Raw genomic sequence first — 23,031 nt, forward strand, 5'->3', positions numbered from 1 at the left:
GGGCAGAGTGGCTGGAAGACTGTAGAGGGAATGGACCTGGGGGTATTGATTGATGCTCGGCTGAACATGAGCCAGCAGTGTGCCCAGGTGGCCAGGAAGGCCAATGGCATTCTGGCTTGCATTAGAAACAGCGCTGCCTGCAGGAGCAGGGCAGTGATTGTCCTCCTGTACTCAGCTCTGGTGAGGCCACACCTTGAGTACCTAGTCCAGTTTTGGGCCCCTCACTACAAGAAGACACTGAGACTCTGGAGCATGTTCAGAAAAGGGCAACAAAGCTGGTGAGGGGTCTGGAGCACAGGTGTTATGAGGAGCAGCTGAAGGAGCTGTATTGTTCAGTCTGGAGAAGAGAAGGCTCAGGGGAGACCTTATTGCTCTTTGTACTATCTGAAGGGAGGCTGTTGTGAGCTGGGGGCTGGACTCTTCTCTTGTGTAACTGGTGACAGGACTAGATGGAATGGCTTCAAGCTGTGCCAGGGGAGGTTCAGGCTGGACATTAGGAAACAATACTTCTCTGAGAGAGTGGTCAGGCACTGGAATGGGCTGCCCAGCGAGGTGGTGGACTCACTGGCCCTGGAGGTGTTCAAGGAACGTTTGGACATTGTATTGAGGGACGTGGTTTAGTGAGAACAATTGGTGATGGGTAGATGGTTGGACTGGATGATCCTATAGGTCTTTTCCAACCTTGGTGATTCTGTGATTCTGTCCCTTCAAACCCAAATCATTCTATGATTCCTTAAAATTGATTCCTTTGAAAATTACCCACTGTTATTGGTTACCTCAAGAATTACTTCATACAGAGGATCTTTCTAGATAAGAGGCTGGTACGGTGTGCTAAATTTCTTGAGGAAAACACTTTCAATGATTAACTCAAAATAATTAGTAATTACTTCTACGTTGTTAGGAATTCATTATTTATTACAAGAGTGATAAAATACCAGAGAGGAATTAATCAGCTATAAATCAAAGAAAGAATTAATTACCATTACAGAGTTTATAGTTACATTTCATAGTTAATTTAGAAAAGAGTTGTTAAAATAGCTGTATCAGATACACACATTGAAGGGATTTATATAGACAGTCCCAAACCCTGAAAATGTTTCTATAAATACATAACATTCATTCTCTGGTGTAATATTTTCCAACATTCGAGTAAGATACCTTACTGAAAATCTAAATGATCTTAAGTCATCTAATAATAATCAAAACATCATTTCTGACACTGTCCAAACATAAAGACATTTCAGGTCTCTTCAGCTATGGAAACATAGTAGATGATGGTGGCTTTTTCCTTCTCTATTCATAATTAGTGGCACGTCCTTTCTGATGAATTGTCCATTTTCAGTGGACTACATACCTAATATGCTTGCATTGCAACTATTATTGTGATACCTGAGCTCTTCAGTCTTTCTTGATCTTCATCTTCTGTAACATTAGAAAGTGCTAACCAGAATTTTTACTAGGGCAACAGTAAATCTGTGGCAGACCAACAAATTCAAGTCACAAGATCATGTCCCACTTCTTAAACCAACTTCCTATGATATTGCCAAAGTAAATATAAACTTTGCATCCTAAAAATATCCTGCTTCCACTTTGAAGTAAAGCTTTGGAGAGATAATAATGACAGCAATAACCTTCTTGACTGTTTCCACATTGTTTTACCATGAGTTATGACTAGAGGAATGGTAAAATTGACCCTGAAAATTCTTTGTGTATAGTAAAAGTAAATATTATAATGCAATCCTCTAAACTAACATAGAATATTGCAAAAGAAACACTGACTTCAATAACCTATGCTAGCCTAAACTGTTTATTTTGACAGTGTCTCAAGAAAGTGATGTTTCAGCTATGACTGCTGACCTTCCTCAAGGTTTCTTCCAAATGAGTCAAAGCAAACTCTCCAAATATCTAGAAGAAAAGCAATGTCAAATCACTGTGCTTCAAAATAACTGCCAACATGTATGACTAAATTAAATTAACCCCGAGATTAGATGTTGTTGTTCTGAAATGCATATCAATCTTTACATTCACTGAAGCAACTGCACTAAGATAACCTTGATAATTTCCATGAGTTTGGGGAGGAGGACACAAACATATGGCTGATTAAATTCAGTGGTCAGCACTGAGCACTGGCCCATGTAAACAATGAAAAACCAATGATGTATCACATTAATCACCAACAGTTTCAGTTTTAATATTTAGTATCTGAGATATTGACAATGTTGGATGTACTTGTTAGCCATAAATCATGGTCTGGGGAAAGCAGCTCTGTTCTAACATATAAAATTATTATAGTTATTTAACAGTAGTAGTGCTATGGAGGTTTTTAATGGTTATGTCACAGTTTCTTTCTGCAGTGAGTGAGAGCATCCAAACACTGAGATGTTACTCTATAGGAAACAACTGTAGTGCATTTAGATTCTAAAATCCAATCCTGTTATTCATATCAATTTCTTTGATAATAAAACAATTATGGTAAAGCATGGAATGAGCTCCACCAAAAATTAAACTATAAGGGTTACTATAGTTGTTGTTTGCAGAAGCAGAACCTGAAAAGATTTTATGTAGCTATTATTCATACATATGTCCATCTCAAACATGTAGGCTACTCAAGAGAGCTGGAGTTGCACTGCTTAACCCTCAACCAGTTATATAAATCTAAGCTGTCAGTTTCTCATCTCTTTTAATTTAAATTCCTGGCAGGATATCTGTGAGAGTACATGCATGCAATTTTTAATAACTATTTAACTGCATGTAGAAACCACTGCAAATGGGGGAAAAAAAACCATCAACCCTCAGTCTGTTAGTGCAAGACAGTCATCACTGCTTAGTTTGTGCCAGGCCAAGGCTGGTTTTATTCTCTTGATATTCACAGATAGGTTTCTAGTTATTTAAAACCTCAGCAGTTCCTCATCTAAAGCTCCTGTATCAAGTAACACACCAGGAAAAGTACACGAGCCAAAATGCATCTTCTGGGATGTTCGATTGCATCTGCATGATTGGCTGTTCATACATGTAGAGTCTACACTTATGTCATTAGATTCTAGGTGACATGTAAGTCTTCTGTATCTGTGAAGTTTTGAGGGTAAATTTAGTCCAGTTAAGAAAGACTTTATAAGTACATTTCAGTAGATCCTTTCCTTCATTTCTCAGTGGTGTCTGCTGTCATATAAACTACTCCTCAGCCTATTCTTAGCCTTCCCAGAGTAATTGCAGCTCTAGGAAATACTTGTATTCCACCACAATCCATGCAGTTAAAGGAGATAAATTATTCAGTGAAGTATCCTTTCCAACCTCCAAATCTTGGCAAAGCCTTCTATGTTGATGAAGGCTCACTTCACTAGAACAGACCATCACACTCTGACTCCAGTAGCTTCTTTTTTCTATGGTTACTGGTAACTAAAAAGAAAAAAAGTTGCTTATTAGATTCACAATTTTTTATGAACTTCAGTGATTTTTAAGGTCTTCATTCTTTCTTATTCTATGCATCTTGACAGCGACAAGAATACTGTGCCAGGCTTCCATTTCCTTTCCACAACTCAGTTGGTGGAAAAATGACTGAGAAGCCTTGCTGGCCTAGTTCCACCATTAGAAGACTACTCTGTAGTGCCCTTTTCCTCTTCCCCCATTAGTTTCCCTAAAGGATTATGCTTGTCCTTGCTCTGCCTTTCAACAGAGGCTCACGGTCGGATGTAAAGACCATTCATGTTTGACAGACAATTTAACCTGTACATTTCAAATGATGTCTAAAATCTAGTCTTGTTTCAGCGCCTGGGGAAAAGAGCCAGGAGCTACCCAATTTACTCTCAAGATTCAGCTTTTTACTCAATGGTCTCAGTTCAAGGCCTGATAAACACAGTCTTAGCCAAGTTCACCAGCTGTAACTACAATTTGAAGCCCTCAAGTTGATGCTTCCTGGCTACTTTTTGGGGCTCTTCCTCCAGAATGTGTTTTCTGTAAAATATTCTCTTTGATGTTCCATTTATCTTTGCTGCACCATCCACTATGAACTCCACAGAAAGGTAATAGTGTATGAGAAGTACTGAAGTAATACTAACAGTGCTTCTTCTTGTATAGGATTGAAAGTTAAAGCAATATAAAATGAAACATCAGATACAGTTAAATGAGCATTTAAAAAAGAGCGATATGAAGAACGTATTTTTTTTTTCTGACAAAAGATTTGCTCAGATTTAAAAAATATCATGCACAAAATATAATGACAAAATCATGCTAAGGACCCTTCAGTGCAGACATCTGTGGTTATTTTCTGTTAACCATGATTGCTCTTTTAACAGTAACATCTTGTGTTTCGTGCCCATAATAGGAAGTATATTTGGGATATGATTAAAATATCTCTCTTTGTATCAGTTTGAAGTGTACCAAACTTGTGAAGTAATGTTATCTATTCCCATCTATTCCTAATACATAATGTGCATTTCAAAAGTGCTTTTAATGCCACTTTTTCTCTCTCAAGCAAATCATTTTGCTCCACATTTCCCCTAAACAGAAACCAGTATACATACACTGTGTCACAGTTTCTCCTAGATTGGAATAACTTATCTTTATCAAATGAGATACTAAACATATTGTTAGAAATAACATATAACATGTATGTGTTTTATGCCCTGCGGAACTGTAATTTGTAATTCATTTTCATTCAATAGAGGGGTTCAAATGGAACTTCAATTCTGATCAAGATAATTACTTTACAATAAAGCTGAGCAAAATACTACTGCTTACTGCTTAGTTTCAGCTCAAGTCTGCATTATTCAAGCTCAGTTAGATCACATGCATTACTAAGTATCAGTTAGACCTTTAATTCTCATTGGTGAAAAAGCCAGGGACAATATATACAAAAATGCACGGAATTTGCTCACCTCAGAACACAAGGTCAAACATCTGCTTACTCTAAGAATGGTATTTAAACCTATTTGATCTTTATCTGAGGTGTAAGATAAAATGTTTGCATGGCATAAGTAAGTTTTTGTCTTTTAAGAGACGCTCATAAACTCATAAAGATGAACTACTGAATGATGGGACAATTCCAAGTGCCAAATAGACCAGATAAATAGGCCTCTTGTCATTACAGAAAAATTTTCTTGTAAAAAAGTATAATGAAATCATCATGGTTTTTGTTTTGCTTTGCTTTTTCACAATGTAAATGCTGATTCTTGTCAGAAAGTTCAACTTGCTAAGATGAAACCTAAAGGAATAAGCCACCAGTTGGAAGGAATGTCACAGACACAGTTCATGCCTCACCACAAGGTGAGGTTGTGGATGCCCCATCCCTGGAGGCATTCAAGGCCAGGCTGGATGTGGCTCTGTGCAGCCTGGTCTGGTGGTTGGCGACGCTGCACATAGCAGGGGGTTGAAACTGGGTGATCATTGTGGTCCTTTTCAATCCAAGCCATTCTATGAAACAAACAAACAAACCATCTAACCAGGCTTAATTCAGACAAAGTAGGAACTACTTTACTGGGACATGTGAACAAGCCTGATGAATATCAGTCCACCTGTATATTTGGTCTGTATCTATCTTTTCTTTTTCTTCTTTTTTCTTTTCCTTGCCTACAGCATTCAACATACTCTTCCAAAAATACTTTTTTATTTCATTCCATACAAGACACTGTAGTACATAAACTGGAGATTGTGTTGTTGCCTCCATTTTGATCGGCCATAAACATTACTATCAGTATAAGCTGTTCTTTGTGCTCTCTTTATCTCAACTGACATGAAAACCAGCTGAACTGGAAACTTTCATTGCTTTCACTTGCAGGAAAATTTTTAATATCTTTCTTTGAGTCATCAAGATACAAAAATATGTTGATCTCTATTTGCCTATCTCAGATGAATTCACTAAGTGCCACCACACCTTTCTGGGTAGGTAGCCTGCATAGTTTCTCTCTGTGCCAAGACAAATCACACACCTAACACACTGCAGAATTTTATGGTGTATTGTCAGCATAGGAAGTCAGATGCACCATGCAAGCACCCTGTTCTCTGAATAGCTATATATGTTCATATGAACCGCCTGAATTGCTGGCTATGACTTGCATAGCCAGCTGTTACAAGGCTGACCATTTCCTAGAAGAAGCAAGCTGGACACTGATTTTCTAAGATTAGCAACTCTGTGGTAGATATGTTTTTGAAATACAAAATTAATTCACATAGTTTGCAGATCACTTTCATACTGGGGTTCATACTGGGAAGTACTACACACTGTCTTTTCTACCGCTACAGCACCAAGGAGTTCATGCAACAGACTAGTCCTCTTACCATTTGAAAACATGAGAGTACCCATTTTGTCAAATATCTTACTTTCTTCTTTTCCTTTTTTACCATATCAAGAAAAGAAGATCACTGAAGAAAACATAAAATACACGTAAATATAAAATACATATAAGAGTGAGAAACCTAACAGGAAAAAAACTGCTACATATTAGAGCTGTGTTTGAAAAGGAAGGCTGCCAACATACCATTGAGCGAGCCTTACAATGATAAGGGCTTACATGGCCACAATCTGCAAGTATTGTCTACACAAGTTAATTATGATGAGACAAAGGCTGTAAAAACAAAACAAGTCTTAAAAGATATAATTACGGTGGCTAGCTATATTGTCTGAACTTATTTTTATCATTCAAACTTCTTTAAGTGAAGATGTGACACAATACTTCATGTTTTTGGACTAAAAATGAAGACTTGAAGAATCTCTTTTTAAAGTGGAATGGAAGTAAATTAAAGAGAGATAAAGGAAAAAATTCATAATCATAGAGAAATCTCATGGAAATAAACCAGGCCTTGATGCTGGGAGAATTACTTTCCATCTACAGTTACTGACATGAAACATAACGTAGAATCCTAGACAAATTTTTGTACTACTTGGCATCTTGTGATCACAGCAACAAGACAAATGAGCAAATATTTGCCACAGAGAGAAGTCATGCATTTACTAATCCAAAATTATATATTTAACACCTAATAATTCACCATCTGAAATGAATGCAAAGTAAAGTGTTCTGGGTTTTTTTGTCCCACTAAGATTCATTTTATTGGGTCGCTGGTCTTTGTTTTGTTTGGTTTTGCAATTGTAGGATATACTGTTTACCTCTCTCAGTCAGCATATGAATAGACAGTGATACAGGAACCTTAACAAATACAAAAAAAAAATGATATTTGACTATTGTCTGCTCTGTGAAATGAAAGACTCTCTAGCTCACAATGTAAGGCTACAATCACAGAGCACATGTGGGCAATAACAGCTTAGGTAGGCGTGACCTTCACAACCTCAGACAAGGAAGGGAAGCTGAGCTAAAGTGACCTTAAAACAGCTCAAATTCTAAAACACAGAGTCAGTCCAATGAAGGAAAATACATGCAGAAGCATGTGCTGCCATCCACATCAATAAGGGCTGAATGCATGTATTTGTTAAAGGAAAATATCTCCTGGTTTAAAATACTTAAGAGAAACACCTCCTTGGTGAAATACATGATAAATAAGAAAAGCAATTCTGTTTGTTACTCATATTATTTTGGCTTGTCAAGTTTTAAACAATTTCATTAGGAACTTTCAACCTTTTAGCATCATCATACAGTATCATAGCTACAGAAAAAGAAAATAATTCATGTTTTGAGGGGTAAGAAAAAAACGAAAGCAGACCACAAACAAACACAAAAAAGCCCTTCTTTTTAAGGGTTTCAGAACAAAATGATGTTTTCAGTTTGAAAAACAAAATATGACTGAATTTGTTTGGTCCTATTCCTTTTGAATGAAACTCAATAAAGTTGTCTCAATTGTCACCATTAGTACACAGGAAGGTTCCTGTGAGCATGTGCGACATCTCTTTAATACCTTCTGCTTTCTTTGGATTTAACCACTGTCAAAACAATTGCTTATAGAGATCTAAAAGAAATTAAGAAACAAATATGTCTCTGAAGTCAGAAAATCTTTGAAGATGTCCATTCATGTAGACTTCTGCATGGATCTGATATTGTCTGTGCAGCCCTAATACTTGATGCCCTCATGAATTTTGTTGTGAGCACACATTCGTTAAAGCTCCTAAGAACAGAAAAAAAGAATCAGCGTATTTTCTCAGTTCGTTCGTTAGCCACTCAAGGTTATTTCAAGGATCCTTTTGTTTTCCTACTTTTTATGGGAAAAGTGCTGTTTTATCAAACAGTTTGTATTAAGGCAGCAGAAAACAAGGTTATTCACAAGGAAAAGCAGGGTGTAATGATAACAGTGGCAAAGGCCATTTGTAAATACACGGGGATAAAGAAGAGCTCATGTAAATATTTCCATACGTATGTTTGAAAACCCAAAATGTGAATGCAGCTGCAAAATTGAAGAACTGCACTCTTCCCTTTCGTTGCATTATCTAAAGATGTTACATTGCACCAAAACCTCTTTCATTCCAAAGCCCAAATTCAGGGAGGTGGCGGAGTCACTGTCCCTAGATGTGATGTGGAGAGACACAGTTTGATGGATATGGTGGTGGTGGGTTGATGGTTCAATTAGGTGATCTTAGAGGTCTTTTCCAGCTTTAATGATTCTATGATTCTCAGTCCAGATATCTCTGCTCTTTCTATTCCCTGCACTCACCTTCCTCATACCTGATTAAGAATGTCAAAACAACCCATTTATTTGCTCCAGACCACATGTCCCAGAGCACAGCAGATGCCTGCTGCTCTGCCCTTCCTCTACCTGCTGCTCTCTGTGTATGGTCTCTGCTTCCTCCTGTGCTTTGCATCTAAATGGTGTAAAAATTAGAGATTCTAGTGTTGTGTTTTCTGTAAGTTACATACCTAGCAAGCCAGTCAGAGTGCAAATCTGCATCGTTTAACTGTTAATCCATTCTCACTTCCTCAAAAGCAAAAATCAGAAAAGCTGTGAAAGATAATGTTGTATTGCAGTTCCAGAAGTGAAGATTGTACTGTGAAACCTGAGGGATGGAGGATATTAAGATACTACTTTGCTTTATTCTTTCAGCGCATACAAGAAATCTGCATAAAACCGCATATTCAAGACACACAACAACCTGTTGGATTGACCTAACAAGGGGAACACAGAGTTCAGTCTGCAGGACTTGAAGAGTCTGAGTATGTGAACCTTTGCTGAAGCTGCTGAGGCCATCTCATTAAATGAAACCAAATACAAACAACAAATGAGAAGCTCTCACTACCGTATCCTCGCAATGGGAGGGGAAAATGAAATGAAATTTGATCATTGGACTCAGCTATGTGAATTCAAGGATGTAGCTTGACTTCTACATTATTTCTGTGAAGTGTTTCAGGTAAAGAACACTCAATCAGCAGCGAATGGATCAGAAATCTAAAGGTGACTTCAGAAAGATGATTTCTTCCTCCAAAAGATTTCAATGTTAAGGAAAAAATAAAAATAGAAAAAATACTAAGCAACTACAGCAACTCTCTGGCCGCAAATGAGAACTGATCCCACATCTCAGGAACATACCTGAGCATACAAAATGCTTGTACTATCAAACCCAGCTAAAGATATTATAGACAAACATATTCGAGAAATCTAACCTGTTGTTGTGAAAATCCACTATGACAGTAAATTGCTTATAATTTCAGAGACAGCAACAAATCAGTAAATGCTACTGCTTTGTGCTGTACGTCAAAGGCATTGCGGTGTCCCCTGCCATTACTTCAGTTTACAGGTTTGGACAGAGAAAAGTGTTACTAATCTGACACAGTAATAGAATCTCAAAACCTTAAAGTGGAAGGAAAAAGTACTACAGTGGTCAGCTGATAAACCTTTCTCTATGTCATTAAATTAATGATAATCTTACAACAGTTTCAAAGCATTTATCAATAGGCCAGATCATCTCTACAGTGCCTTATCTAAACAATGTCTAAAAGGGATTCTACATTAGAATTTAAAGGATCTGAAACCATATCTTCCACAAATCAAAGTAAAAATTTGATGGCTAACAAGCTTCTGCTCACTTTTAATTCTTAACAGGTAGAAAATTATATCTTTCAAAGGCAGATTTTCTTTGAAATTTATATCACTTTGATTGACTTCCCACAGGATCTGCTCTATAGAGTTCCATATGAGGTGTGGTCCCATCCTCAGCATTTATAATATGTAAAGCGTGCTACATATTGCCATGTTAATTACACAAAATACAAACAGAAGCCTCCAAAAATTAATGAGTAAATATCACAAATAAGATAGAAAATAGCATGAAGCTGAGATTTAGAAAAAGTACATACAGATAAATTTCAGACACTGGAAAATAACATTTTCTACTCAGCACTTGCACGCCAAAAATAAATAACTTTTAAAAATTAAGGTAAATCAGATAGCAAGCAGAGAATGACAGAAATTCAGTGTAAAACTGACTGGGGCTCTTCAATTTGGAGAAGGTTCCAATGAGACCTTATAGCAGCATTGCAGCACCTGAAGGGGCCTATAAGAAAGCCGGGAGGGGCTTTTTATAAGGGCATGTAGCAACAGGACAAAGACTTCAAACTGCAGGAGCGTAGGTTTAGAATATATATTAGGAAGAAATTCTTTACTGTGAGGGTGGTGAGACAGTGGAACAGGTTGCCCAGCGAGGTTGTGAATGCTCCTCCCTGGAAGCACAAGGCCAGGCTGGATGGGACTGTGAGCAACCTGGTCTAGAGGGAGATATCCCTGCCTATAGCAGGGGGTTGGAACTACATGATCTTAAAGGTCCCTTCCAACCCAAACCATTCTATGATTCTGTGATTCTATGATCCTTTCAAGCCTCTACCTAAAACTGATCCCATCAGTATGACACCAGCAGCACTGTAAGTGACTGAAACATTTTGTGAATGTGCACATGTGAAACTTTTAAAGCATTTCAGGTGACTGGACAACCATAAGTGATCTGTCTGTCTAGTTGTTGTGCAGCTGCTGAACAGAGCCAAACAGCAATTAGGTCCCATGGGTTGCATTCCGGGTGGTTACCTCTCTGGCTTACCATCTGCCAAAGCAGAAACAGGAAGGGAGGCCTCACTCTAAAATGTCTAAGCAAGAGTGTTTCACTAGAAATCCTGTAGTCACTGCATTTTCTGCCCATCAGCAATCTGCAGTTCTATAGAATGGTAATTCCATTTCCTGATGAGATTTTGTTTAGTCAGTTCAAGTCAGTGTCACCTTGCATCAAACCAGAAGATCACAGAAACGGGATATTGAGACCAGATCTAATGAGTGAGGTAAATATCCTTAAATAATACAACACAGGGATGTAGAGGTGATTGCCAAGGCTTGACCAATCCTTTGAGTAATAAATACTTCTTGAAGTTCAGCAATGCAGAAATCCCTGATGCAAAAGGAGGCTTGGAGCTGTCATGAGTGGACAAGACTCTGGAGGAGACAGTGAAGGTGCCACAAGGCACCCAGGTCTCCTTAATCCTGTCAGCCAAGGGAGAGGCTCTGGCAGAAGAGGGCTCACACTCAGACTCAAAATCCACCTGCATGGCTGATATCTAGAAAGGGCTTTACTCTTCCAACCAGAGGGCTCTATGAGAAGTGATGACTGCTGAGGAGAGTTGGGTTCCATGTGACAAAGTTGCCAATGCACTACAGCATGTATGGCTGTTGTTGGGACCAAGAATGGGTCTGACTGAAAGCTTACAGTGAAAAATTAATGCTTACCCAGTCTGGTTCCCCGACTGAGCAGGCGGTTTTAAAAGGGGAGGGTCCAAGAGAGGGTCTGCACCAGACACAGCTGCACCAGCTCTATCAGCAGCAGCCCTTGTTACACCAGATGAGATGGCATCTTATCTGCCATACAAACCAGTGAGAAGAGCATGAACACCAACTGAAGTTATTACAGAGGTCAAGCAAGCACTTAGAAATACTTGTTCCAGTCTGAATTCTGTACTGGATGCAATAAATGATCCCAGCTGCAACTTTTCCTTCAGCTAACGCCTCTACCATGAAAATTATTGGGAAAGAAAACAGACCCTTTAGACACAAAATACATGAAAGCAGAGACTAATTTTCATAGAATGTGTGACAAAGTAAGAGAGTGACCAAAACTACTAAAATTAAGTGAAAGGAAAAGTAGTGTTTCATAAGAAGATATCAAATATGTAGCTATATTTGTGTAGTAACTGGATTGAAGAGATTCAGGATGAAAAATTAAATTTATATGATGCTGCAATAAAACCAAACTACATTCAGAGAGGAATCAGACAGGAGATAACACTTTGTTTTGAGGTGAGGAGGCTGGTGTTATCGATGACTGAGAATGCCTCTTTGGGACTCTACATTGCTGATAGTATTGGAAAAAGAACATAAGTACAGAGGAGGAAATAAACAGCAAGAAACAAGTCTGGCAAAGGAACACGTTTTTCATGCAGTGAAGTAGATATAATTTGTATGTAAAGGGAAGACTAGAAGAAAAAAAGCTTAATTGTATCACAGTATCACAGTCTCGTGCAGGTTGGAAGGGACCTTAGAGATCATCGAGTCCAACCCCCAGGATTCGAGCCCCTGTGTAGCAGAGCGGCACTTCTACCAACTACTACTACTTCTTTGTGTGGGAAATCAGTATCACTCAATATGGAGACAGCATTTGGGACACTGAGCAATCAGCTTTATTGAAGGTTTTTAAGAGTAAGTTAGTCACACAGCTCATAGAAGCGTCGGAAATCAGTGCTGTCCAACTTCCTGACCTGACTCATCACAAGTTAAAGTCTTTATAAAGTTAAAAGCTACCAGACTGGTACAGCCAGGAAGGCCGATCTGCGAGTCTATGAGAAGAAAATGGCTCTTCAACAGTTCCACCAATTCACACCAATTTACCAACCCAAGTTTCATCAGCCTTATCTACAGACAACAGCCCTTCCCTCAGCACCTGATGTGCGTGGAACCAGCCCAGGTGCCAAGCCAATGTGCCAGCTCAGGGGCCAAAGTCCTGGGTACACAGATTGCTCCATAGAGCAGCGCTGAATTATGAACACCTTGAAGTTTATTTCAACTCATTGGGCCTCAGTAACCCCGAGCCTGTAAAAGCTGTTCACAATTAGGGATGCCTTGCCGGCTGACTGCCTACAGCTTGATGAGGAAAGACAAAAGAACCTTTCTCAATCCAGAACTCAAACACGGTATATAAGGAAAACCAGTGTGGAGTTACACATTAGGGTTCCAGATTACTACAGAGCGGAGGGGGCGGTGCGCACCGCCGAGCTCCGCCCTTCACGCCGTCGTGAGGCGCCGCGGCTACCTCAGCACATCCGGGTCGGGGGCGGGGCCGGGCTCGGAGGTTGGTGCGTGACGTTGCCGGAGGCTCCGGGCCGCTCGGCGCCTGTTATTGTTCTCGCCCCGCGCTTCCGAACGCCGCCGCGTCCTTCCCGGGCGCCTCGGGAGAGGAGCGAGACGGAGAGAGGCCGATAGGGGCGGGAGGCGGCGGGGCTGAGGTCGGAGGGAGCGGCCGTTATAACCGTATCGAACTCTCCGCAGCGCGATCCCGGCCAGCGGGGGCGGGGGGGAAGAGCGCGCACGTCACGAAGGAGCGAGCGAGAGGCGGCAGCGGGCGGCCATGGCCTACGCGTATCTCTTCAAGTACATCATCATCGGGGACACGGGTAAGCGGACGGAGCCGGGGGCGGGCGGAGCGAGCGCGGGGCCCGGCTCCCCGTCCCCATTTCCGCAGTGCTGGCGTCGCCGACGTGGTGGCTGCGAGCGGGGAGGCGGCTCCCCGCCCCTGCGCCCGGCCCCGCCCGGGGCCTCCGCCCGCCGCGCGGCCTCGGGGCCTCGGGGCCCGCCGCCGTCTCTCCGGCGTTGCCTGCGGCATCCGGCGGGCTGGAGAGCGGCTGTCCCCGCCCGCAGGCCGCTGTGCTGTGCTGTGCCTTCCGTGAGGGCCCGGCTGCAGATGCTGGGAGGCCTGTTACGGTGTCACAGCGTGCTGCCGGAGGGAAGCGGAAAGCTTTGTCTCTTTTTCGATGTATGCGATTTTTATTTTTCGGACCGCTGGTGCTGTGTGTTGAGTCGGTCTCATCCCTTCTCTTATTTTCCTTCGTAGAAACTTGTGGTGTGATGGTTGTCAGTGCCACGTAGCAAATAACCCCGCGTACTATTGCTGCGGGCATAACCGTACACTGATTGAAACTGCTGTCTGATGCTTCTTACCCAATGTGCCATATTCCTTGCCCCGTCCTTGGAGGTGTTCAAGACCAGGTTGGACGGGGCCCTGGGCAACCTGATCTAGTAAATGTGTATGTTTGATGGCCCTGCCAGGCAGGGGGGTTGGAACTACATGATCCTTGAGGTCCCTTCCAACCCGGGTCATTCTGTGATTCTGTGCCCTTGGCACAGGGTGGATGTAGGTAGCGTGTTTCCATTCCAGCTGTTGTCAGGGGGAGGTAACTAACGTAGTTAGCTATTGTGCCTATGCATCATACATCTTCCTTGTTGTTTTCCTCATACCTGAGTAAATGCCTCCTCTAGTACATACCTTGGATGACGCAGGCATCATCTTAGATACTCTTGCAGGGATACTTCCATAATTGTACTTCATGAGCCATGTTGTAGGTAGAGTGTAATTAAACATGGCAGATGTGTTACATGTGAGGTTACTAAATATACTGGTTGCAATTACTACATTTTTAGAGGTCTTTTTCCATTTTTTTTTAAGTCTGTTTTTGAACTCTGCAGGCATTTTTTAGGCTGGTGCAGTAGAAGCTGTAGTACAAATATATGTTAAGTGAGGTATCCCAGTTTTAACTACCATTTTGGAAATGTTAGGTTTGAGATAAGTGAAAATCCAGTTGTTTTTTCTTGACTGTTTATGTGAGTGACAGTTCATTAACCCAAAGGACAGGAGAACACCTGGGCAGCTTCAGGTGAAGAAGCAAGTTTATCTTCCCAGGAGAATGCAGAATAGTAATGCCGAGTTCAGAGTGATGGCGCCTCAGAACAGGTGATCAATTGTGCTGCATTTCTAAAGCTGTGATCGCTGAAGTGGTAGGGAAGACAGCAAACAACTGCTTTGCTATATTGATTGTATGCTGATTAAATTTTTAGAATGAACTTTCTATAGTGCAGCAGTCCGTGCTGCAATTCAGTTGCATGAAATGAGAAATGCAGAATTGATGTGTGTCACTCCTGTCTCTGTTTCAGCTTCTTGAGAGCCAGTTATGGGTATAGTAAGATAGAGAAGGGAGATATGGGAAAGAAAACATGTCAGAAATTTATCTTTTGTTTGTTTTGTTGTTGGGTTTGTGGTTTATTTGGTTTTGGTGTGTTTTTTTTAGTTTCTTCGGTTTTTATTCAGAGTTGCTCTAGTGACAAGTGACAGGACAAGGGGAAATGGCCTCAAGTTGCGCCAGGGCAAGTTTAGGTTGGATATTAGGAAGAACTTCTTTACAGAAAGGGTAGTTATGTACTGGAATAGGCTCCCCAGGGAGGTGGTTGAATCGCCATCCCTGGTTGTGTTTAAGAGCCGTTTGGATGTGGTGCTCAGGGATATGATTTAGTGTAGGGTTTTTAGAGTTAGGGTACTATGGTTAGGCTGGAGTTGGACTTGATGATCTTCAAGGTCTTTTCCAACCTGGGTAATTCTATGATTCTGTGCTACAGGAAGCCAATTAAAACCAATGCAGTGATCATTTTTGAAGAAAATGAAATATGGCAGTAGCAGGAAGTTGCTTTTGCTTTCATTCAGATCTCCTATGAGTCTTTTAGAATTCTGGCATAGCTAGTACTGAAGAGACAATTCATGTTGTGCAGTTGTTTCTTGTCAAAAACACCGTGTTATTGCTACTGTAAACTCAGTCAAAGACAGTTGAACTGGTAGCTCTGATTATCACAGAATCACAGAATGACCCGGGTTGGAAGGGACCTCAAGGATCATGTAGTTCCAACCCCCCTGCCTGGCAGGGCCACCAAACATACACCTTTACTAGATCAGGTTGCCCAGGGCCCCGTCCAACCTGGCCTTGAACACCTCCAAGGATGGGGCATCCACAACCTCCCTGGGCAGCCTGTTCCAGGGCCTAACCACTCTCCTAGTGAAGAACTTCCCCCTAACATCCAACCTAAATCTTCCCTCTTTTAACTTAAAACCATTTCCCCGTGTCCTGCTATTGTCAGCCCTTTCGAAGAGTTTACTCCCCTCCTGAGTGTAAGTTCCCTTCAGGTATTGAAAGGCTGCAATGAGGTCACCCTGCAACCTTCTCTTCTCCAGGCTAAACAAACCCAACTCCCTCAGCCTGTCCTCATAGGGGAGGTGCTCCAGCCCCCGATCATCTTTGTGGCCCTCCTCTGGACCCTTTCCAAAATCCCCATGTCTTTTTTCTACTGAGGGCTCCACACCTGGTCACAGTACTCCAGATGGGGCCTCACAAGAGCCGAGTAGAGAGGGACAATCACCTCCCTATCCCTGCTGACCACCCCTCTCCTGATGGAGCCCAGGATCCCATTATAGAAATTAACAATGGATGGGGGCTATCTCGATCTGTTCCAGTGGTGTTTCGTCACAGCATTAGCACCAAGGGCCTTGTGTGCCATGCAGTTTTCACAGCAGTATGGAAATTTATCTCTGAGACTCGAGTGTCTTTGGAAGTGGATCAACTGCTTGGTGACTCAGCAATTGGTTGTAAACAAACTGTAGGAGAAAAGTAAGACAGCAGCAACCAAGGACAGATTTTAACATTTAGCTCATATTCTTTTTCAGCACTACAAAGCAAAGTGGGTTATGCAAGATACAAACAAAACAACGAAAAAATCTGCAGTTATACAAGACACCTGCTTGTGTCTTCTCCAAATTGTGATTCCTGGTGCTTTCATCTACTTAAACACAGGAATTCAGTGTGATCTCAGCCTCTTAAAATGACAGCCACAGGAACTGACTGTGCAGCACTGCCTTTTGCTCAACAGATCTTGTCACTTTGCTTACTTTGTTATTCATAGAACCATAGAATGGCCTGGGTTGAAAAGGATCGCAATGATGATCTGGTTTCAGCCCCCCTGCTATGTGCAGGGTCACCAACCACCAGACCAGGCTGGTGCGCTTAAGATCATATGTGGAGTATTCTGCTTGGGCCTTGCTCTTGTGACCTTTGTATTGCGACTGATGGGGTATTTTTTGATTTGGCTGCCAGCAGGAGGTGGTGTGTTCCTCTGCACTTTCCTATACATCTGGTTTTGGCCATCAGCTGAGGTTTAGGTGGACTTTGATCTGAGTCAGGGTGAACTCTCTTAGCACACAAGGGCTGCCAGTTTTTGCAGCTATTGACTGAAAGCCTTCCTGTTCTCAGAAGTTCTTCTGTATGACAGTGAAGTCTCCTTTACAGCTTACATGTCTTTTGTTACCAGTAACATATTACCGTATGGAAAGAAAATGATACATAAGATGTCTGTAAATAGTAGGGCTGGATTTCCCCCCTGCCACCTAAGTAGGATTTTCTAGTATTAGAGTATGTTTAGCAGTTTCCATTAAAGACTCTTACAAAACTTTAGTGTGCCTGAAATATCACTTTTGCAATGGTCAGATTTCTTGCCGCCAACATAACCTGGCAGTTGTATTCTGTCTGTGTATGATCAGTGTTACTGCATCTTCCATGAGTGTCTCTGTCTTCCTCTTTCCTTTGATGGGTTAGTTCAGCAATCCTCAGAGTTTCTTGTGTAATGAGCTTTGACTTGCCTTCCAAATTCAGTAAATAATTGCTACCTATAAACCAAGGGTATCTCAGTTGTTCTTACTAGGCAAAATGAGAGAAAGTAGGATTACTTTATGATGTCTCTTTCCTTACCTGAACAGCTTACTATACTCTAGAATGTCTGCTGTTTCACTTGTCCAGGAGATTCTCAAGTGTTGAAGTGATTGAATTGGCTTTATTTTCTCATCTCTTTGTCAAGTGTTTCCAGTGTCACTGCACTTTATTCTAGGGTAGCCGTTACTTTCATGGCATTACACAAGGCAAAAGCCTCTCGCCCTTCATTTGTACAGGTATGTTACAATAGTTCTTAACTAAACAGGTTTTATCTCCCTAGATCTGATGTGAACAATTCATGGTAGTTCAAGAACTTCTTCGTGCTGCAAATCAGGAAACTGAACCTATGCTACTTACATCTTGCCTTGAGATGCTTTTGATGACACTTTGATCCTGATAGTGTAGATATTAGGTGTTGTGTAAGTACATCTTAGATTCTTACAAGTGGCTAACTAGAAATAGCAAACTGTAAGCACACTTGTAGCAGTTTGAAATTGTGCAGTCTCTCCTTCCTGTTGGTTTTATTTAAAAGAAAAAAAAAAATCTGTTAATGACAGAGTTGTCTGACAGACATCTGTCTGATGAGAGTTTAAGGATAATCTTTGCTTTAAGTTAATGTCGTATTATGCTTAACCCTTTGGAAGAGTCATATGTAACTTTACTTAGCTGAGTTGGAAAAATATGCTGTATTTGGAAAGGAAGGAGAGAACGAATGAGCTGCAGCCTGTGATGAGACAGGGGTTCATGAAACATCTGGAAGCAATCTAGAATAGTGCAGCCTACTGTAAGGAATCAGAAGTAGCTCATAAGCCAGATTAGAAGTCTGTATCTTGTGACATCTTTACTATTTAATTATCTGGTTTAGATCTGATTTAGTTTTAAAGTCTGTTATTTGAGACTTGTCTGTTGAGGCAGGCTTGAGTCTATTTAAAGACTTGTTTGTTTTCTTAATAGAAGTAGGAGAAGCAGGAAGCTTGTTTCAGTATTGTGGCTTTGGTTGCTTGGATGCCCAAGTGACACAGTTGATGACAGGTAAAAGGGAGAGGTCTGGCTCCTCATAATCTCGTGGGAATCTTTGCAATGTAGTATCACAGAATCACAGAATTGTAGGGATTGGAAGGGACCTCTAGAGATCATCGAGTCCAACCCCCCTGCCAAAGCAGGTTCCCTACACCACACAGGTAGGTGTCCAGGTGGGTCTTGAATAGCTCCAGAGAAGGAGACTCCACCACCTCCCTGGGCAGCCTGTTCCAGTGCTCCGTCACCTCACCATAAAGAAGTTCTTGTGCACATTCTTGTGGAACTTCCTATGCTGAAGTTTCAGCCCATTACCCCTAGTCCTGTCCCCACGCACTACTGAAAAGAGACCAGCAATGAGCTGGTCAGTATGAGCTGATTTAACTCAAAAATGCTGTAGAAAAGTCCCTACATCTTGCACTAGATGGTTTACCCACCCAGTAAGTAGTTGAGTTGGCCCAGGGGATTGCCTGCCAAGGTCTGGAGTGCTTTAAAGAGTGGAAAATGGACGTAGGAGAATTGGTGAGAGTGACATATCGCAGGAGTCAGTTTTTGCCTCTGTGGGTGGTGAGCTGATTGGTCACCCTGTCTTGTGAAGCAACAAGAAAAAGTGGGCTGTGATGCCTGAGCTAATCCAGTGCTTATCTGCTGCCAAAGTGGGAGGTCCTGGTTACCTCTAGTCCTAGCTACAAACTTCTGAGCTATCAGCATCAGTACTTATCAATCCTTCAGAAAGACAGTTCAGTTCACAAAAGTGCTATAAAGGAACAAGACCAGGCAAATAGCAGGTGTGATCAGGAAAGTATAAGAGCCATTCTGAATAAAGAGGCAGAACTGCATAGGAAGGTGTGAGTCTGCCTGTCAGAGGTGGTGAGCAGTGTAACTACAGAGATTTGCCTTCAGAATTCAGTACACTTGGACTGTGTTGAATTGTTGTGGCTCCCTGTCTTCTGGCCGTAATCTGTGAGTAGGTGAGTTTAGTCTAGTGGTAATAAAAGCCTGGATTTTCACAGTCTGGTGTGGGTTGGAAGGGACCTTAGAGATCATCAAGTCCAACCCCCGGGATTTGAGCCTCCTGTGTAGCAGAGCAGCACTTCTACCACTTGCACCACAGGGGGGATTCGAACCTGGGCCTCCGGTGTTGCAAAGCGGCTCCTCTATGAAGACAGCAGTGCACCTCCGACTTTGTAGTTGACAGTTTTGCAAGCATAAAAATGTATATTTCTTTGCCTTTTCTTGAGTTTTTCACAGAAACTCGGAAGCTGGAAGAAGGAACCAAGTCTGCTTTCTTGTCAAAAGCAATTAAACTGGTTTATCTGTATCATCGCAACTGCTGTGGTTACAGAGCTGCTTTCTGAATTGCTACAGGCAGGGTCTGCTGCTGGAGGGATCAGCTCTTCACTGTTTATTTTGTACCCCTCGTCTCATGCATGTTCCAATATTCTGGGTGTCTGTAGTTTTCTGTTGGGTCAGTTTCTTGTTTTAGCTCGCTGTGTAATCTTGTCAGTGAGAAGGGAGAGGTTAGCTTTGCTGCTCTGTCTTGCTGAGTAGTGAAATGAATGCTGGTGCTGGAGTTAGGAGATATTGAAGCATCTCTGGGCCAGTTGGGACCATAGCAAAGTTGTGGTAATGTTTTGCCTAGGGAAATTGACTGCAGAGCAACACCTGGATAAGGAGGGAGCTGTTATGGAAGGCAGGGAGATTTGGAGACTCCACAGGCTGCTGGTTTGGAATACAGAGATGGAAGAGTAAAGCAGTACTGTGGCGCAAGTTCCACATCACTTTCTATTGCTGCTTGAGCACTAAGAAATGAAGTGATTCTGCAACAGGGTCTTGCAAAGAAGCACACTGCTCTCTTTTGAGCACGTATCTGTTGCTTGAATTTGTTCCTAGGGAAAAGCTTTTGTTTGCCATTTGTTGGTGAAATGTATCCAAGATCTGTTTGTATCTCATTTTAAGATGTTAAAGGGTTTTTTCTCCTCTGGGGATGGTTTGTCTGAAATAATTGTTGCAGTAAAACAGAGAATGAGTTAATAAATAACTAAATCTGTCCCTTCTGTGTTGTGCAGCTGACTAGTGTGAGACGTGATCATAGGGAGTCTTCTCGGCTCTTGTGAGGCCCCATCTGTTGTACTGTGTCCAGGTGTGGAGCCCTCAGTACAAAAAAGACATGGAGATTTTGGAAAGGGTCCAGAAGAGGATCATGAAGATGATCAGGGGGCTGGAGCACCTCCCCTATGAGGACAGGCTGAGGGACTTGGGCTTGTTCAGCCTGGAGAAGAGAAGGTTGCGGGGTGACCTCATTGCAGCCTTTCAATACCTGAAGGAAACCTACACCCAGGAGGGGAGTAAACTCTTTGGAAAGGGCTGACAATAGCAGGACTAGGGGAAATTGTTTTAAGTTAAAAGAGGGAAGATTTAGGTTGGATGTTAGGGGGAAGTTCTTCACTAGGAGAGTGGTTAGGCCCTGGAACAGGCTGCCCAGGGAGGTTGTGGATGCCCCGTCCTTGGAGGTGTTCAAGACCAGGTTGGACGGGGCCCTGGGCAACCTGATCTAGTAACTGTGTATGTTTGGTGGCCCTGCCAGGCAGGGGGGTTGGAACTGCATGATCCTTGAGGTCCCTTCCAACCCGGGTCATTCTGTGATTCTGTGACTCCTGTTCCTGACAAAGGTTCCTGGCTGTCTATGAGAGCACAGTCTGCTCATGCTCTAGAAATGTATGGGTCACAAGCTGATATAATAAGCTGTAATATAATAATAAGATGTAATAAAAAATGTCCTGTTACAGTTTTGTAGTGTATTAGAACTATAAAATGAAACAAAAATGTTGCTATTAGATGGAGGCATTACAATATTTATAAGCATTATGTAAAGATGAATTACAATGTAAATTTAAGAGGAGCTGCAGCTTTGTTTGCAACTTCTTGTAAAACTCAGTGCAACACTCATGGACTTCTGCAGGCTTTTGCTGGAGGTTGTGGAAGTAGCAGCACTGATTAAAAACTGGTTAATTTCTTCTGTTTCTGTTGAGTGAACGTATCATAAAGCCTTGCTTTAAGAACATAGAGGTGCAGGCATCATGGTCATTTTGTGCTCACTACAGACCTTGCATGTGTCAGAGGGCTGCGCTTGTCCATCATCTGAACTGTGCTGACCGTAGTGTTTGTTCGTTCATCTGAACCAACAAGCTGCTCATCAGTCTTCCAAGAAGAAAGATCAGATTGCTGCATGTGAACCGGGGCTGGGACACTGAATCAAATGTTGTTTTGTTGATTGAATTTTGATACATTTCTGTAGTGACGGTAATGATAGTAAGATTTCTGAGGCTCTGGTTTATTCAGTGATAGTTGAAATTACTTTTTCAGGTTAATGGCAGAAGCTTTCCTGAGTTCTATTTCTGGATTGATTTATAGGTTGTTTTTGTAAGCGAGATGGCGATTATGTTCTATGTGGGGCAGCTGTATTTCAGTAGTGGTGGTATAAAACTTATCTGTGTATGTAAACACTGCTCTGGGAGTACTATAATGGCTGTTATTTTAAGACTCCTTAGAGATCTGTGTTCTCTGTCTCTGCAGCTCCAGTATTCTGCCTGTCCTTCAATCTGTTTCTTATGTCTAGTGCTTGCCCATTCTTCTTCCTCTTCTGTCATGTCCGCTAACTCTGTTCGAGGCTGAATGTGACATAACCTCTAAGTTCCCAGTCCTGGCAGCTTGCTATCATAAGCCAGAGAGCTACAGGAAAAAAAAAGAAAAACAACAATGTGTTAAGGCCAATGCTGTAAACTTTGCCTTGGGCTTGTAGTTCCATGCCACTCTAAGCTGTTCATCTGCTGGCTACTGCATTTCTCTTCCCTCACTTAAACTCACTCTTGTTCTTGTCTGACCTTGCATTAAGCCATTTCTGTCACTTTTCTTGTCAGGTTAGCACGCTAACCCAGCACAAAACGGGAATGGCTTAGTCCAGTGATGAGTTCTCATGTGCTGTGGAGAAGGGAGCATGAACATACTGTAGGGAAGAATAAGGACAGCAGCATGAGGGTCTGGCTTAGCTGGCTGGAATTGCTGCCTCAATTGTTAGTTAACTCTGAGTGCTGAAATGCAAGTCTCCTATTTCTGTGAGCTTTAATTGAAACTGGTCTTAGCTTTTAAGACTAAACAGACAGATGGACAGTGAATTTGATGGAGTAGGGTTTGTTTTTTTGTGGAACTATACTAAAAAACTCTGTTCAAGTTAGCAGCAGAAAGATAAATGCCACTATCTGCAAACCTCTGGTATATATATCTTGTGTCTTGAAATGTGGTTCTA

The 23,031-nt window shown here is 41.7% G+C and overlaps 1 protein-coding gene across 1 annotated transcript in view; it reads left to right on the forward strand.

Annotated features, from left to right (window-relative positions):
* Window positions 1–13,236: 13,236 nt before the first annotated feature.
* The window catches only part of RAB2A (RAB2A, member RAS oncogene family), a 40,087-nt gene continuing 30,292 nt past the window's right edge, over window positions 13,237–23,031 (forward strand). The window contains exon 1 of the mRNA XM_015855618.1: window positions 13,237–13,580. Coding sequence (XP_015711104.1) covers window positions 13,535–13,580 — 46 coding nt within the window. The 5' untranslated portion in view covers window positions 13,237–13,534. The remainder of the gene's footprint in view (window positions 13,581–23,031) is intronic.

The sequence above is a fragment of the Coturnix japonica genome, chromosome 2 (genome assembly GCF_001577835.2).
Source record: "Coturnix japonica isolate 7356 chromosome 2, Coturnix japonica 2.1, whole genome shotgun sequence".
NCBI lineage: Eukaryota > Metazoa > Chordata > Aves > Galliformes > Phasianidae > Coturnix > Coturnix japonica.